Here is an 18,424-nt window from a genome sequence, read left to right on the forward strand (position 1 = left end):
TATCATGCATATTGTCAACAATTACTGTTCAGTCGAGTTAGTTTCTTTTTTTGAGTGTGCGGGTGGTCCTCTCAATATGATCTGCATAAAACATTAGAAGTTCTAGGAAACCATCGTATTCATGTAGTACCTGTACGACTGTAGGTCCCAGGTTTGGTATTGCTTAAATGAGAATTTTTTTGTAAACAAGCGACGTTCAGGCTGAGTCGATAGACAACAGTGCTCACACCTGCCTTGGGAGCTAACCACCATGGATGGCTTCCCCATCCCCCATGAGCAATTTGTTTCAAAAGCTGAGAGAGGACACTAAGCCTTTGAGGGGCTAAGCTTTACTCCACCTTGTGACCATACTGTGAAAAGATGTGACATTTGGCAATGTTCTTCCGTTGTCTGTAGAAGCAAGTACATTGTCAGCCTAAAACAAAATTTGAGGCACTCAACTTGAGTCCTGAAACTTCAAAAAAAAGCAATCCCAATAAAGCATGATTTCTTCACACTCAACACTGCAATTTAGCAAAATTTTTGTTCAGTAAATATTGAAGCAGAGCTGAATAGCCGATCGTAAATTCTTAATGACTTGAGAGAATAGAATCATAGGTTACAGCACAGAAGGAGGACATTCGGCCCATCAAGTCCTTGCTGGCTATATGCAAGAGCAATTCAGCTAGTCCCACTCACCCACCCTATCCACGTAACTCTGCAAATTTTTTCCTTTCAAGTGCTTATCAAGTTCCCTTTTGAAAGCCACAATTGAATTTGCCTCAATTGCCCCCCACCCGTGCATTCCAGATCCTAACCACTCGCTGTGTAAAAAAGTTTTTCCTCATGTCACCTTTGGTTCTTTTGCCAATCACCTTAAATCTATATCCTCTGGTTCTTGACCGTTCCGCCAATGGGAACAGTTTCTCTCTATCTATTCCGACGAGACCCTTCATGATTTTAAATACCTCTAAACCTTTTTTCCAAGGAGAACAACCCCAGCCTCTCCAGTCTATCCACCTAACTAAAGTCCCTCATCCCTGGAATCATTCTAGTAAATCCTTTCTGCACCCTCTCTAAGGCCTTCAGATCCTTCCTAAAGTGCAGTGCCCAGAACTGGACACAGTTCTCCAGTTGTGGTCAAACCAGTGTTTTATAAAGATTCATCATGACTTCCTTGCTTTTGTACTCTATGCCTCTATTTATAAATGTAAGGAATCTTACAACACCAGGTTATAGTCCAACAAATTTATTTTAAAATCACAAGCTTTCGGAGATTATCCCCTTCGTCAGGTGAATGAGTGAAAAGGTTCTCAAATCGCATATCTTATATTAGGCTGGGACAGCATCACACCAATCAAAAGGTGTCGTCGTTATTCAAACAGGCCAGTCACGGAGAACAGCACGTCCCAGTACACTGGATATACATTGTGTCAATTACACAGACAGACAGAAAGAAACCCAAATGGCAGAGAGAGAGGGGGAATATTAAAAACATAATTTTTTTTCCCCTTTTTGCTGGTGGGGTTACGTGTAGCGTGACATGAACCCAAGATCCCGGTTGAGGCCGTCCTCATGGGTGCGGAGCTTGGCTATCAACTTCTGCTCGACGATTTTGCGTTGTCGTGTGTCTCGAAGGCCGCCTTGGAGAACGCATTGTTAAGTCATTTATCCTCGTTTTTCAGTTGACATGTTCAATGCCCCTTCAGGATTCCTCTTATTGATTCTTTTGTATAAGCAGTATAGTAGTTTTGACTTGGGGTTCAGTCAGTACAGTCCAGTCACATGTCTCCAGTTGTTGCCATAGAGCTGGCAGGAGACCCTCCACTATAACCTTCATGAATGCAGCCTTTCCAGTGTTTTCCCAGACTAGGGTCCACTTGGACCACAGTTGGTCACAAAACTCCAAAGAGTGCGCTTAACTTCCTGCCTGACAACTATTCACCACTGAACTTAATCTAATTCACTGTTGTGATTTAAGGTGATTGGCAAAAGAACCAAAGGCGACATGAGGAAAAACTTTTTTACATTTATGGTCTGGAATGCATTGCCTGAAAGGGTGGTGGATGCAGATTCAATTGTGGCTTTCAAAAAGGAATTGGATAAATATTTGAAGGGAAAAAATTTGCAGGGCTATGGGGAAAGAGCGGGGGAATCGGACTAAATGGATTGCTCTTACAAAGAGCCGGCACAGGCTCAATGGGTCAAATGGCCGCCTTCTGTGCTGTAACAATTCTATGATTTCTTTTAAAAATAGACCAAAACAAATGACACAAAGCAATCTCCCAAAGTTTCAGGGTACATTATTAAGTTGGATTTAATTCTTCGAAGGCGTAATTTCATGAATAACTTGTATTTAAACTAGGTTTTCTTAGCTATCAACTTTATTTGTGTTCTCCAATACTTAGTGCCACAACTCTGGTTATCCTAATTATACTCAACATTCACTACTTATTCACCCTGATACAGCTTAAATTATTGATTTCCTGTTATGGGTGACGAAACTTAGAAGTGTCCGTTGTTACGTGGCAAACCCATGTTGTGCAACTATGGAGTATTAGATTTCTTTCAGAAAATAATATTTTGGGATATGGTATGAGTAATTTGAGACATAACATGTAACTGTAGCATGCTTGTGAGGAATGCTTGTTTGGACCTATGGTTCCTAAAGTGCTACACTGGGTGTTTCCTCGCCTCATGTCTCAGTCTGTTGTAGACTAATTGATAGAGATTGATTTCCATTATTAGTCAACAACTCCATTATCGTGGTACCATGTGACTACCAGGATGGTAGAAGGCGAAGAAAATGGACTGCGGTTTTTTTCATCTAGCAATTCTTATGTTCAGTTAATTTACTCATCTTGCTATCTGGTAGCCAACAATAGAAAACCACTATTCATAACTTAATAATTTTGATCAGACATTCCGTCTGTAAATTCAGGTCAGTTAGCATCAATTACTCTAATACAGTTCAGACCCAAAAACTGAGGGAGCCAGTATCATTACTTTTATACATGTATGTGTTAATTTAATATAAGTTAAGACAGCATAAGCTTACGACTACCCAGTAGGTTACAAGTTGTCTTCTTTCCTCAGCATGCCTTGTGGATAACCTGTAAATCTACTTTATGTAACTGGGTAAAAATTTGCTCTTGCAGGTATAGATTGAATTGGGATAACAGGCATTTACTACTTTGGCCACCTCCATCCAGGCTTCCTGCTGAGTCTGTTTAGGGACCCTGGTGCCATGTGAGGGGAAGAGGACCTGCCTGCATGCTTGCTCCACGAGGACCTCCATCCGGTGTCATTGAATCTAGGCTGCTGTGAATAAATCCCTGCACCTGCCACAATTTTAAGAGGGGCTTTCAACCTTTAGGTTCGTGCCAGAACCAATGAAATCCTGCCGCCTAATTGGGCAGGTTGTCCGTGACTGCTGCAAATACATGGGCAGCCTGCCAGTGAGATGCTAATGAGCCCATCCATCAAAATTGGACGGGGCTTCAGCTCACGCGATCGGGTGGTTGGCCCATCGTCCCGGCGGTCCGAAAACTGCCACAGTAACAATCTATCCCATGGAATTCTTAAAGTGTATGGGCTATAAAGTTCCACATATGGTATGTTTCGGATATTTTGTTAATGTGTTGGAATGCAATGCTGTGTATTTGAGGTTTTCTGGTGGAGAATCCAGTTCAGAGCTTGTCTACTTATCTCCTTGTAGTCTAGTTAGCGCAGTTACCATAGTTTGGTTGCCTGCTCCTGCAATTAAATTGGAAGCGCACCGTCAGATTGAAAGGTGGATTCTCACTTCCATCTTAAACAATTTTTGTCATAATATCATTGCTAAAGAATGGTTTACTTGTTGCTAAGATAGCTGTAGGTTTCGATGTCACAAAGAATGGTTTTGCTGGGCTTTTGTTTTTACTGTGGTTGCTCAACATCACAAAGTTAAGCACAGGATTTTATTGCTTAAGACATATTTTTTACTACTATCAACTGTGGATAAAGACTGTCAGAATGAGTGACACCTCTAGTCAAAATTGTGTACAGCTGGCCAGTGCAAAGGGCAGGGAGATCCCATGTGAGAGACAAAAGTGGACAAGCAAATTTTGGTTTCCTTTGTTAATCATCTCTATTGTATAGAAGACAGCATATGTTGACATCTCTTAAATGATGTTGTGACAAGAAATCCATCATATATTAGTCCTGATTGTACATGAGTTTCAGCTATGATTTACTAATTGCCTTATAATTTGGTATGTAGTAATATCTGAATTTTTATTGACATTTGAATTTAAAATTGTTGGATTATGAATTGATATTATTTCTGTTGCTGCATAAGATTGGTCTTTAAGTAAAACATTACAAGCCAAAATAGCCATTATGTTGTTTTAATTTTATATCATGTCAAAAAAAACAATTAATTTTACACAAAGGGAAGAAAACTCACACATGGATATTTCGGTTCAAAAAATCCCTCCGTCGTTTGAAAAAAACACGAGCTCACTAAAAGAAAATCAAATTTGCTGTAAAAATGTTTTAACTGTATGATTACTAGGCTGAAAAGAAATTACAGTTTCTATAACTGCACAGACCCAATAAAATTCACATCAGCCTGAAGGTTTTGTAAGTCATTAAATGTTCCTTTCCACTTTAATAACATGGACATCAACAAATGAAAGTGAACTGTTACCACCTTAAAACTAAGTATTTCAAGGAGAAATTACTCAGATTTTATTGAACCTGTTGAAGAATCAGAAAGCTTTATTGGTGTGAATTATGATTTTCATACTTCAAAAGAGACTAAATTGTTACACGGTTTCTCCCAAACAGCAATTCTCAACAGTGATAATGTATATGAAACAGATGCAACGAAAGGAGATTGTGAACTGAGAACACTGTACAAACAGAATTGTATCGATAACAAATACCTCTGTTGCTATTGTTTTTTTAAATTTAAAGCAATACTCGTGGGGAGAAAGGCTTTATTTAGGAATTTACCACATGGTGACTGATATCTCAATTTGGGGTGGTGAGATTGCCATCTTTTTGGTGCTTCTGAAGCTAGGCTCTGAAATGAGAGCGCTCTTCACTGCTCACTCCTTTCAGTGGAGGAATTGGGTTGTTGGGGAGTCTACACTAAGCAAAGAAACGTGCTATTTCAGTGCCTAGCCTCACAGATGAGAAGATGGTAACCCCATTTGAGAATCCAGTGACCACGTGCATCAATAATCCTTTCTATATTGCCCTGAAATTGAATTTCATATACATGATCACTCCAATTATTTCAACTTAATGTAAACCAATTATGATGCATTCAATAGGAACAGTTTTGAGATCAAGATGCACTCAGTAGCCTTGCACGAATTGCGTGAAAATGTTTTTTTTGTGCTAATCTGAATGCTTTATTAATCTTTGTGTATTTATAAAATTAGCTAATCTCCTTTCATATTGCTCATGGATAGTCTGGGTCCTAGAGTACAGCATCTTATGTGTAATATATAGTCTTAATCACAGTTGATTTGACTAAGTTAATAGCTATAGTCATGCAGCTTTTGTTTATGTTTACTTTCTAAAGATTTCTCTCTTAGACTAAGTTCAACTCAGAGTTGTCACAACTTCACAGATCTATGGGAGTTTTATTCAGATTTCTGCTCAATTTTATTCAGGTTTGAATATTTTATTCAGCTTTAATTGGTATAAATTTATAATATTTCTCAATCTAAATTCAACTCACTGAGCTATTCCTGTGGCTGTAGTTTTGCAAATTGCTGGGTCCAATTTTAGAGCTGCTGAAATTTATTTTTATGTCATATTAAATTTACAAATATGCAAATTGTTTGTTTTCAAATGGAGAATGAAATAAAAATAGCCTTTGCCTCTGATTTATGCAAATTGGGGCTCTTGGAATAGAGGTAATATATTAGCATGGATTGAGGATTGGTTAACGGACAGAAAACAGCATTGGAATAAACGAACCATTTTCGGGTTGGCAGGTTGTAACTAGTGGGGAGCCGCAAGGATCCCTGCTTGGGCCTCGGCTGTTTACAATCTATATCAATGACTTAGATGAGGGGACTGAATGTAATTTATCCAAGTTTGCTGACGATACAGAGCTAGAGGGGAAAGTAAGCTGTGAGGAGGATGCAAAGGGGCTGCAAAGGGATGTAGACAGATTAGTGGGCAAGAAGGTGGCAGATGGAGTATAATGTGGGGAAATGTGAAATTATCCACTTCAGTAGGCCGAATAGAAAAGCAGAATATTTTTTAAAAGGTGAGAGACTAAGAAATGTTGGCATTCACAGGTGCAATGAAGGTTCACCAGATTGATTCCTGGGATGAGAGCGTTGTACTATGAGGAGAGATTATGTAAAATGGGCCGATATTCTCTGGAGTTTAGAAGTATGAGGTGATCTTAGTGAAAAGTATAAAATTCTTAAAGGGCTTGACAGGATAGATGCTGAGAGGCTGTTTCCCCTGGCTGGAGAGTCTAGAACTAGGAGTCGTAGGGCATGATTTTAACTCGGAAAAACGGGTGTTCTGGGGGGCCGGGGGAGGGCAGAAAAATTTTTATAAATCCAGAACCCGCCCACAATCCGCCTCCAACCTGCCCATTTCCAGTTTTAAAGGGGGCGGGCGACCAACCCGCTCTCAGGAACTCTGGTCCCCTCCGCGACCTACGCGCCGCCCCCCACACCCGACCTCCGCGCGCTGCCCCGCCACGACCAGTGATCTTTGGCCCCCTCCGCCCCGCCCTCTGACCCTCCGACCCCCCCCCCCCCCCCAATGTCTGGAAAACTTGTACTTCCGGGTTTCCCATCAGGAATTCCACCCCCTCGCCCCTTTCCCGGCACCCCAATAAAATCATGCCCATAGTCTCAAGGGGTGGGCCATTTAAGACAGAGATGAGGAAAAAAATTTTCACTTAGAGAGTAGTGAATCTTTGGATTCTTTACCCCAGTGGGCTGTGGATGCTCAGTTATTGTGTATATTCAAGACTAAGCTCGATGGATATTTGGACACAAGGGATATGGTGATAGGGCGGGATAGTGGAGTTGAAGTAGATGATCAGCCATGGTATGATGAATGGCGGAGCAGGCTCGAGGGGCCGCATTACCTATTCCTGCTCCTGTTTCTTCTGCTCTTATGTAACTGAAGGCACATACCAGTGAGGAGACTTTTCCCAAACCTTTCAACAGATTTGGCAAAGCTGTAATCTGATAATTGGAAGAAATCATAAAATTCATCTGTGACCAATCAGGTTGCTAGATAGGGACAGCTTGTGGCAGGCCAATCAACTTGCAAGGACAGAACACTGGCACATACTTTTTTTGTGATGTAGATGAATTTGTTCTAATACTTTTCAGTCTACATACTGGCTAAGAGGATCAGCAAACAACCTGATCCTGTGCCCCTATCAATGTTATTCTTGATCCAACTACTTGAAATCATTCTGGAATGGCTTGGGGGATTGTTCTCATTATGGTTTTGGTTTTATTTCTATTTATTAGGAACCAAGCTCCCTGGCTGGAACCTCTCTGGCTCAAATTGGGAACACTATGCAGAGTTTCATTTGTGAATCTACTAATGACTCTACTGTGATGGATGTAACCCTAAAATCAGGAGGCCTATTAGTAATTATGTTCGGGAAAATAATTGAGGATTAAATTGGTATTTGCTTATTTTACAGCTTGAATTTCTCAATTGTTAATATAGTCCAAGTAATAATATTGAACTTCTGCCCGTCAGGTGATGCTCTAATTGCTGTGAATGATGTGGAAGTAACCACTGAGAACATTGAGCGGGTTTTATCTTGTATTCCAGGTCCAATGCAGGTATGTTTATGAACCATATAATTGATATTGAAACAGTGTTCTCTGTCGTGGAAACCATTTTGCATTGTTCCATCGTACTGGTGTCAACAACATATTGGGGTAAATTTTTATCTTCACCACATGGGCGGTAATCTGATAGAGCGGATCACCTGCCCACCCATTATAGAACCTGTCTGTTTTTCATTCTATTAAAATCATTGGAATGAAAATCGGGCAGGCAATCCACTCCATCAGATTCCCGCCCATGTGGTGAAGACAGAAATTTACCCCAGTGACTTCCCATGATTGCGATACTACATTTTGCAAATGTTTCACTTGTTTGTTTTCTGTGTTCATCTCTGCCTTATTGCAATGCTGTCATAATTATCTTTCTGTTGAATTTGATGGTATTGCTGGACAATGACTAAAGCATGTGTCTGTTAATGTGAAAAATGCTCATTTCTCAAGGACCATTGAATAAGGATGGAGTGCATTAAGAATTAACACTCAAATGAAAAAAAATCCAGTGGAAATCACACGATACAGCAAAGTCAACTCATTTGTCCTTCGTGTCTTTTATATTTTTTCGATGGAAATACTAAATGTGAATAGCAACCATGTCTGAATTTATTTCCCTTAAGTTAATATTTTAAAAGCTTAAGGAATTCAAGAAGACAATATTTGTGTCAAAATCGTCTGAATTTCCTACTGTTTAACCTCATCCATTCAGTTTTAGTTGTAGTTTGACGGCTGTAAAGAGAAATACAAATGGAGGTAATTTGATGGTGAAAAATGATTGTTCCTGAGCTGGTGAGACCATGAAAATGTTTTGCTAAGGAAGGCAAGCTCTACATTTTCATTAAAATTACTTTTGAGAATGGAATACTTCGACAAATTGTGCATCCAGTGTTACTGTCACATATTCTCTTCTTGGCTACAGTGTAGCCAGATACTGAGTAAAGCTGCATCTACATTTTTCCTACAATGCACCTTAATTTCAGAAGAACACATCTGTGTAGAGGTTTCAATTTCCCTTGCTAGCTACGTTTTTATGAGTGAGATTGCCAGTTTAGTGCTAAATTGTGGGTAGTTTTATGTTGTGGATCCATGTCTACTGGGAACTGAATGAAGATTGCTCAAAATCATTTCATGTGGGAACCTTGCAACTAGCAGAGAGAGAACATCAGTCTGGGCTGGATTCATACCGAGGTCCCAGAGAAGAAAGAACAAGATGCTAATCCGTTGTGTCATTAAATCCCTACCTTTCTGTTAATTTTTAAAACTAATAGTTTAAATCCAAATACTTGGTGGCAAACAAGGTCGAGGGTAAGAATTCCACTTCTGCGCTCGCATCACCTGCCAGAAGCGCATATCTCAAAATTGCTCAATGCCAGGCAGTAACTTTCCATCTGTTCATTTTGTTGGATCGGAAATCACGGGCTACAGTTCCACAATTTCACGATTGCCAGGAACACATAAGTGGAATTTATCAACAAGTTAATATTGTAAGTGTCAACAGGGCTCAGTGGTAGCACTCTTGCTTTGAATCAGAAGGTCGTGGGTTCAAGCCCAACTCTGAGGCTTGAGCACATAATCTAGGCTGATACTTCAGTGCAGCACTGAAGAATTGTTACATTGTCAAGATGTGCCATTTTTCACATGAGACATTAAACGGAGGCTCCATCTGCATAATTCAGATGGCTAACTTTCATCCTCAAACCAACACCATCAAAACAGGTAAATTGGCCATTTATCTCATTTTCTGTTTGTGGTATCTTCATCAGCACAAATTGGCTACCTACAAAGCAACAGTGACTACTCTTCAAACGTAATTCATTGCTCTGAAGCACTTTAGGATGTTCTGAGGACATGAAAGGTACTATATAAATGCAATCTTGTTTGCTCTTTTGCTTGTGAGAGGGAGGAACTTAAAGTAATTGAGATTAGTAAAGAAAAAGTTTTAGAAAAATTAATGGAACTAAAAGCCTGCAAATCCACTGGACCTGATGGCCTACATCATAGGGTTTTAGGAGGTGTCTGCAGAGATAGTGGATGCATTGATTTTGATCTTCCAGAATTCCCTGGATTCTAGATTCTAGTGGATTGGAAGGTGGCAAATGTATCCCCGCTATTCAAGAAAGGAGGGAGAGAAAACAGGGAACTACAGGCCAGTTAGCCTGACATCAGTAGTAGGGAAAATGCTCAATCTATTATTAAGGACATAGTAACAGGGCACTTAGAAAATCATAATATGATTATACAACACCAAGTTATAGTCCAGCAATTTTATTTTAAATTCACAAGCTTTCGGAGGCTTCCTCCTTCGTCAGGTGACGAAGGAGGAAGCCTCCGAAAGCTTGTGAATTTAAAATAAAATTGCTGGACTATAACTTGGTGTTGTAAAATTGTTTACAATTGTCAACCCCAGTCCATCACCGGCATCTCCACATCATAATATGATTAGGCAGAGTAAACATGGTTTTATGAAAGGGAAATCGTTTTTGACATCTATTAGAGTTTTTTTTGAGGGAGTAACTAGCAGGGTAGATAAGGGGAAAACCAGTGGATGTAGCATATTTGGATTTTCAAAAGGCATTTGATAAGTTGCCACATAAGAGGTTGTTACACAAGATTAGGGCTCATGGGATTGGGGGTAATATATTAGCATGGATTGAGGACTGATTAACGGAGAGAAAACAGAGAGTAGGAATAAACGAGTCATTTTCGGATTGGCAGATTGTAACTAGTGGGGTGCCGCAGGGATTGATGCTTGGGCCTCAGCTATTTACAATCTACATTAATGATTTAAATGAGGGGACCAAGTGTAATGTATCCAAGTTTGCTGACAATACAGAGCTAGGTGGGAAAGTAAGCTGTGAGGAGGACGCAAAGAGGCTGCAAGGGAATATCAACAGGTTACGTGAGTGGGCAAGAAGGTGGCAGATGGAGTATAATGTGGGGAAATGTGAGGTTATTCACTATGGCAGGAAAAATAGAAAAACGGAATATTTTTTAAATGGTGAGAAAGTATTAAATGTTGGTGTTCAGAGGGATGTGAGTGTCCTTGAACATGAATCATAGAAAGTTAACATGCAGGTACAGCAAGCAATTAGGAAGGCAAGTGGTATGTTGGAGGGGGTTATTGCAAGGGGGTTGGAGTACAAGAATAAGGAAGTCTTGCTGCAATTTTTACAGGGCTTTGGTGAGACCACACCTGGAGTGCTGTGTGCAGTTTTGGTCTCCTTACCTAAGGAAGGATAGACTTGTCTTAGAGACGGTGTAACACAGGTTCACTAGATTGAATCCTGGGATGAGAGGGTTGTCCTATGAGGAAAGATTGAGTAGAATGGGCCTATACTGTTTGGAGTTTAGAAGAAGGAGAGGTGATCTCATTGAAACATACAAGATTCTAAGAGGGCTTGACAGGGTAAACGTTGAGAGGATGTTTCCCCGTGCTGGAGAGTCTAGAACTAGGGAACGTAGTTTCAGGATGAGGGGTTGGACATTTAGGATTGAGCTGAGGAGGAATTTCTTCACTCAGATGGTTGCGAATCTTCGGAATTCTCTACCCCAGATGCTCAGTTGTTGAGTATATTCAAGACAGATCGATAGATTTTTGAACGCTGAGTGAATCAAGGGATATGGGGATTGGGCGGGAAAGTGAAGTTGAGGTTGAAGATCAGCCATGATCTTGTTGAATGGCAGAGCAGGCTCGAGGAGCCATATGGCCTGCTCCTATTTCTTATGTTCTTATGAGACAGTTATGAAGGTTTTCCTTTATGGGCATTTCCAATTATTTTGTGTGTGTGTGTTAATACACAACTTAGATAAACAGTACCAACATCAACAAGTTTAAGATCTCAGTTTGGGTGTGCTGTTTTATTGACCATAAAGTCCTGTCCCGGTCTCTGCAGTAAGGAAGTGCATAGTTTCAATGCTGTAAAATCTCTGATGGCACCACTGAGATTGAAAACTATACGTGGAGAAGTAAAGGATAAGAACTTGCATTTTACTACTTTATAGTCCATTGCTGTGGAGTTCCAATGCTGTGTGCCATTCCAGGTTTACCATTTATTTTATATTATACCATATAAATCAAAAGAACACAACATGTGAAGGGATATGCATTCCACTGGTAAGATGCATATATCCATGATTTAACTGAATTTTGCTTCTAAGGTAAATTTCACTGTATATTATCCTTTTCTAAATCTATTTAGAAAGGAAAAAAAGTTGGATTGTAAGCGTCTATAGCAACTTAATAGGAAGTAGTTGTTTTGTCCTTCCATTTTATTTAAACAGAATAATGAACAAGTCCCACGGCAGTCTTTAAATCCCACATGTGTGGTCTCTAGAACAATAGTTTAATGTTCATAGTATATAGTTTTGTTATTTACCATAATTGTAGTATAATACTTTCAGCATGAACCATAAGGCTAATTTAAACCGGCTGCAAGTCCATAAGGATAGCTCACCTGTGCAGTGTGTACATTGAGTACAATTGTCCTATGCTGTTGCCATGGCTCTGCCAGCCAAACCTACTGCCCCAGTTTCCTGCCCCCTGGCCACACATAGGATCATATCCTTTTAGCTCCAACTCAACACTTTTTAATATTATGACACAGTAGCAATAAATCTGTAGAAAGAAGGAAAAACTAAAATTAAAGTGTAATCAATACATTTTACTTTTCAGTGCCCCTTGTACTGCATACTTTAAACCATTTAAAAAAAACTGCTAGCAAAGTCAAGTTGGTAACAGATATTTGTATAGAATAAAATTGAAGTGGAATTTTTATGATGTAATAGCATTTAATTCTCCCTAGAACTTTCTCACAGCTTGGATGGGGTATTGGAGAGTTATTAGTACAGCATCAGAAGTAGATGGCAATGCAGATAGATACAGATTCTGTAAGTTAAAACTTCTTTGTATTTCTGTGACGGGACACAGTTAGACAATTATACAAGTTATCTAATATAATTGACAGGAGTTTCATTAGAACACAACAGGAGACTTCTTCATTTCACACAATCACTGATTGCTCACTGGTACATTTTAATGAAACTGGCATCTGCATTGCAGAACATCCACCACTCATGTGTTTTGTGTCAATTCTGTTTCTTTTTTCAATTCTCCTACTTTAAAACTTAATTTAGCCTATGTTTATTGTACCCAGGCTTCCATTGCATCACATAAAATACATTGATTGGATTTAAAGCCACAATTATTTTACATATGTTTTCATGAAACATATTGTAACGTGCTTTCTAGCCCTTTTCTGCTTTTTGAGCAATGTGAATTTAGCTATAGTGTCAAATTTAGGTTTCAACTTGCACCAAGTCCTGTTCACCCATTACCCCCGTGCTTGCTGACCTCGATTTTTAAAATTCTTATCCTTGTTTTCAAATCCCTCCATGGCCTTGCCCGCCCCCCCCCCGCCCCCCCCCACCCATCCCTGTGACCTCCTCCAGCCCTTCAACTCTCCGACATCTCTGCGCTCCTCCAATTCTGGCCTCTTTCGCATCCATGATTTTAATCGTTCCATTGTTGATGGCCATGCCTTCAGCTGCCTGGGTCCTAAGCTCTGGAATTCCCTCCCTAAACCTCTGAGCCTCACTAACTCTCTCTCCTCCTTTAAGATGCTCCTTTAAGTCTGCCTCTTTGGCTAAGCATTTGGTCACCTGTCCTAATATCTCTTTATGTGGCTCGATGTCAAATTTTGTTTGATAACGCTCCTGTGAAGTACCTTGGGACCTTTTACTAAGTTAAAGGTGCTATATAAATGCAAGTAGTTGTTGAATGGAAATGAGTCAAATGTTTCACACTAATCAGATAGTAAATCTGGTCAGGCGAGAGATTCTTTACTGTGTGGTTCAATACTAGAGTTCAATTTTTCAACATTTATATTAATTACTACTAAATGAATTACTGTAGGTATTATTTTCTAGTTTGATCTCCTCTGGTATGATGTTGATAATTGGAGTGATTTGAATATATAACTTCTAGCTGAATAGGGGCAGCCCTCTTGGATTGTGCAGTTCAGTGAATAAGACCCAACACCAGATGTTCACTATGGAGGTGAGCTGAAATTCATAATTGAAACAGGAAATGGATATCCATGAATTGTCAACATTCATGAGAAATTGGAAACAAAACTCTCTACTGTCAGCTTTGCATTCTACTGGATTTGTTTTCTTAGATTTTTAAGAGTCTTAACAGTATGACCATACAATAGCTTTCCTTCTGTACTCTGATGCTTGGATCTTGAAAATGTACCAAACTGACTTTTCATAACTGAACATTCCCGTTCACTTTGTGGAAAATGTTTGGTCAAGAGCTGTATTGGTGAAAATCCTTGGCCAGGATTCACAACTGACTGCTGAGATTCATAGGCAATGATTGATTTAGTAGTCAATTGTATAGTTAAAAATTAAATAGGAAGAGAGAACCTCAACTTATCAGAAGGAAGTTTGGAGACATCTACAGTGCTCACAGTTTACAGAGGACCCCAAAACATTAACAGTCCAAAAAATTAATTTCTGGCGATAGTTGGAAATATCAGTGGAGTGTGTCTTTCTTATGGGGGCTGAGAAGATGGTAGATTGTTCCCCAAGTGTGATTCAGATTTTTTTTGTATTTAACCTAACTGAAAATTGACAGCACACTGTTTGGCACTCCTGGTACATCTTGGTAAGTGTCCGCTTATGTGAGTGGTAGCACTTGCCTCTGAGTCAGAAGATCGTGGGTTCAAGCCCAATTGAGCATATAATTTAGGCTGAAACTTCAGTGCAGTTCTGAGAATGCTACATTGTCAGTGGTGCTGTCTTTCGGATGAATTTAAAGCAAGGCCCTATCTGCCTGGATGTAAAATATCCTGTGCACTATTCAGGGGGAAAAAAGCAAGGAGTTCTCCCAGTGTCCTGGCCAACATCATCAAAACAGATTAATTGGGACCTTGCTGTGCACCAACGAGATGCAGCAGTGACTACACTTGAATAATTAATTGGCTGTGAAGCACTTTGGGATGCCCTGAGGAAGTGGGAATAACATTACATAAATAGAATTTCTTTCCCCCTTTACTTTGACGTTCTCTTCCTCCTGGAAGTACTATCTTTTTGCGTACCACCCGGTAGTCGTTTTGTTTGAGGAGCAGGGAGAGCTGTGGTACCTAGCCATGAGTAATTTAAGGGCAATGGCTTTACAGTGGAAAAGAGCAGAATAAAGTCCCAATGACTTTGAGAGTCATCCAGAACATTGTAATTTCACACAAAGACACTGCATAGCATCCATGTCGTTGTGGCCAAAGACACCTTGATCTATTGACCCAGAATTTGCTGAAAAAATAACGGCATGTGAACGATGCACGTCGTTATTAATGTGCAAATCAACCAGCAACTTGTGGTGAAGAAGAGATACCCCGTGAATTATGAATCGCCAGAAGTTGCTGGACGATTTGTGCCGTTCCGCCATTAGCTTTGGTCCGAGTTAGCAGCTAGGCAATTGCGAAGCTTTGCCATTGCAAAGAATTACTTAGAATCTACAGTACAGAAAGAGGCCATTTGGCCCAACTGGCCTGTGCCGGTGTTTATACTCCACATGAGCCTCCTCACTTTCTAATTACCTCTTCCCACCCTGCCCCCATATCTCTCCATTCCCTCATCCCTCATGTATGCATCAAGCTGCCCTCAAATGTGTCAATACTACGTGCTTCAACCACTTCATATGACAGGGATTTCCACACTCATCATTCTCTGTGTAAAAGAATTCCTCCTAAATCAGGGGTGTCAAACTCATTTTACATGGTGGGCCTGATCTGCCATGCTGGCACTTGGCGTGGACCACATTCACCAAAAGTTATTTGGACACACTGGGGTAGAAATTGGTATGTGTTTCGTCCGATTTTTATCACCTACTCCAAAAACAATTTACACCTGGATCGAACAAGACAACAACCCAGACCAAGGCTAATTTGACTTTCTAAGCAGGCTATACAGAATTGATGTACACAAGAGATAAAAACCAAATCCATTCACCACATTACATTTTTGAAAAAGATGTTCAATATATCTCACTATCATTCCAAACATTTAAAAAGAAAAGAATACATGGAGGAATAAGATGCTCTTCAGAAAATGATTATAAACATGTTACTCAAATAATTTAGAAAAATAATCCCTGCCATCAGGACAGCTGGCCTCCCCCTCAAATCACATTGTTCAACTGTTCCCCTTGCTGCTGATTGAAGCTCGGGCCCGGTCTCCAGCTCCAAACTCTGTGAGATACTGGGAACCAACAGACAATACCTAGGCGTCAGGCCTGGGATTGTTTGTGGGGTTTGTTATCGAGAGAGGAGCCATGGAAGTGGGGCTGCAGCTTGCAGCTGTGTTGCTCACTTTCCCAGCCCGATGTGAATGGTTGCAGTTATAACTTGCAATATAAAATCAGGACGTCCAATTCCCCAGGCCTAGTGAGAATCCTCAGTCTTCATTCCCTTATTCCCCATTTGCCCACCAGTGGAAACAATCATTCACTATTTGTCCACAGTAAAGTCTACCAGTTTCACTCAGGTCTTTAATTGCTGCTCCTCTTTGCGTGCTGCTCCCACTCACCATGTTGCTGCTACTGCTCCCGGCTCTGCAGGAAATGCTGGACCCCATGCCCACACAACCCCACCCCATTCCGTAGCCCTCTCCCGATCTCAGTCCCCCTTTACCTTTCTCTCCCAACCTCTCAAAATCCCAGGTCTCCTGACCCCATGGCCTCCATTTTAGCACCCGCTATCGGGTGTGTTCCTGGCGGGGGTCTCCCGGAGCGGGTCGGGAGCCCCGGCTCCAACCTGCCCACTTCCGGGTTCCCCACAGACGCGCCGACGTGCGCGCGCAGCCGCCACATGTGGGACTCCCGCAGGCAATTAAAGCCGGCGGGGTGCCACTTGAGACTATTTACATTGCTATTTCAGGTCATTAACAGACCTGATTAAGGGAATTTGTGTGGAGAGGTGGGATTTTAGAAATAACTGGGACTGTTTCCCGTACTGGGGGAAACACTCCCAGTTGAAATGGACATGTTGCAGCTATCAGCCTGTGGCAGCTGCAAAGGTCCATTTGACAGGTGGGTGGGGGAGACCCTCACTCATTGCAGGAGGCCACTCTGTCACTTGGGACAAAGTTTGGCCTCCACCACCCTCCTCCTGACAATCAAATGCACCAACTTGCACACTTACCCCGGGGTCCAGACACATGTACCTACCTTGCGGACCCCCTCAGATGTTCATCTTCCGGATGGGGGCCACCGTAGCTGCAGCCATGACCTCCTCGGAGGATGAACAGCATCGCCGGCCAAGCCGTCCACCTCTGACACGTGGAGCTCCACAACACAGTGCTGTGACACATCCACCTGCACAGCAGGAGGGAGGGCTACTGCAGAGAGAGCTGCATCGCAGGGGGCATTACCCTCGCCACAGGGTCCACAGACCGAGGCTCAGCTTCCTGGACCTCTCTGAGCAGCAGTGCACACGGAGGCTCAGAGTCACTCGACATGTAGTCGTGGACATCTGCAGCCTCCTTCATGCCGCGCTGCTCTCGGCTGGCCCGAGCACCATCTTCTTACCTGTCGCTGTCAACGTCACCACTGCCCTCAACAACTTCTCCTCCTCATCCTTCCTGGTGCCACCGGGGACATCGCCGACGTCTCTCAGTCGTCTGCACAAAAGAGCCCTGCAAACACACCTACACCCACTTTAAGTAACACAATGGGTGGCATCAATTGTGGGTCTTCATTGTGGTCCTCAGGAAAGGGCATTATTGCACAAACCAGACAAGATTCGCAAAGACATGGCAGTAGTGGTGCCAATATAATATGTGATGTGAGTTGGTCAGAAATTCAATATAAGTAAAAACCATGACAAACCCTCAAACACCCTTGTGCATCCCCTTCATGCTCACAACACGTTTGCCTTACGCTTCCTACTGCACGTATGTGATGCATGCCCTGTGGCTGCAGCACAGGTAGTGGCAGGTTGAGTGAGGCTGACCGTGAAAGAGATGCATGAGAGGGTGAGTACGAGATAGAGCCATGAGATTGTATGAGGATTGGGTTGAGTGGCAGTGGCGGGATGAGTACTGGTGAAGTGAGTATGTGCAGGTAAGATGAGGATGAGGTTTGAGTGGGTGTGAGGGGTGACGTGACAGACTAGTGTTGGCATTGCAGAAGGAGATGTGGGGTGGGGGCGGTGATGTGGCAGATGGAGTGTAGGGGAATGAGTAAGTGTACTCACTTTGGCTGACCTACTGAGGTCATTGGAGCGCCTCCTGCACTGTATGCAGGTGGGCGATATGTTGGTGGTGCAGGTGACCTCCTCTGCCACCTCGAGCCAGGCCTTCCTGGTGGCAGAGGCAGGCCGCTTCCTCCTGCCCGCCGGGGGGAAGATCTCTGTCCTCCCCCTCCTCCTCACCCCATGTATTGATAACTGGAGTGAGGCATCATTAAACTGGGAGCAGCCTTCCCCCTGGGCTGCTCCATGCTGTAATTTTTCCTATTTGTTGCAGCATCTGTCAGTGGAGGACTGCACCTTTAAATAGGGCTGCTCCAGCTGACAGACCTTACTGCGCATGCGCAGTCCACCCGACGCACAAAT

The 18,424-nt window shown here is 41.9% G+C and overlaps 1 protein-coding gene across 4 annotated transcripts in view; it reads left to right on the forward strand.

The window, feature by feature from the left end:
• intu (inturned planar cell polarity protein) overlaps window positions 1-18,424 on the forward strand; it is a 224,653-nt gene that overhangs the window by 61,142 nt on the left and 145,087 nt on the right. For all 4 annotated transcript variants that reach the window (XM_067993504.1, XM_067993495.1, XM_067993513.1 and 1 more), the window contains exon 3: window positions 7,726-7,811. In XM_067993504.1, the coding sequence (XP_067849605.1) occupies window positions 7,726-7,811 (86 nt within the window). The remainder of the gene's footprint in view (window positions 1-7,725; window positions 7,812-18,424) is intronic.

The sequence above is a fragment of the Heptranchias perlo genome, chromosome 1, assembly GCF_035084215.1.
Source record: "Heptranchias perlo isolate sHepPer1 chromosome 1, sHepPer1.hap1, whole genome shotgun sequence".
NCBI classification, from domain to species: Eukaryota; Metazoa; Chordata; class Chondrichthyes; order Hexanchiformes; family Hexanchidae; genus Heptranchias; species Heptranchias perlo.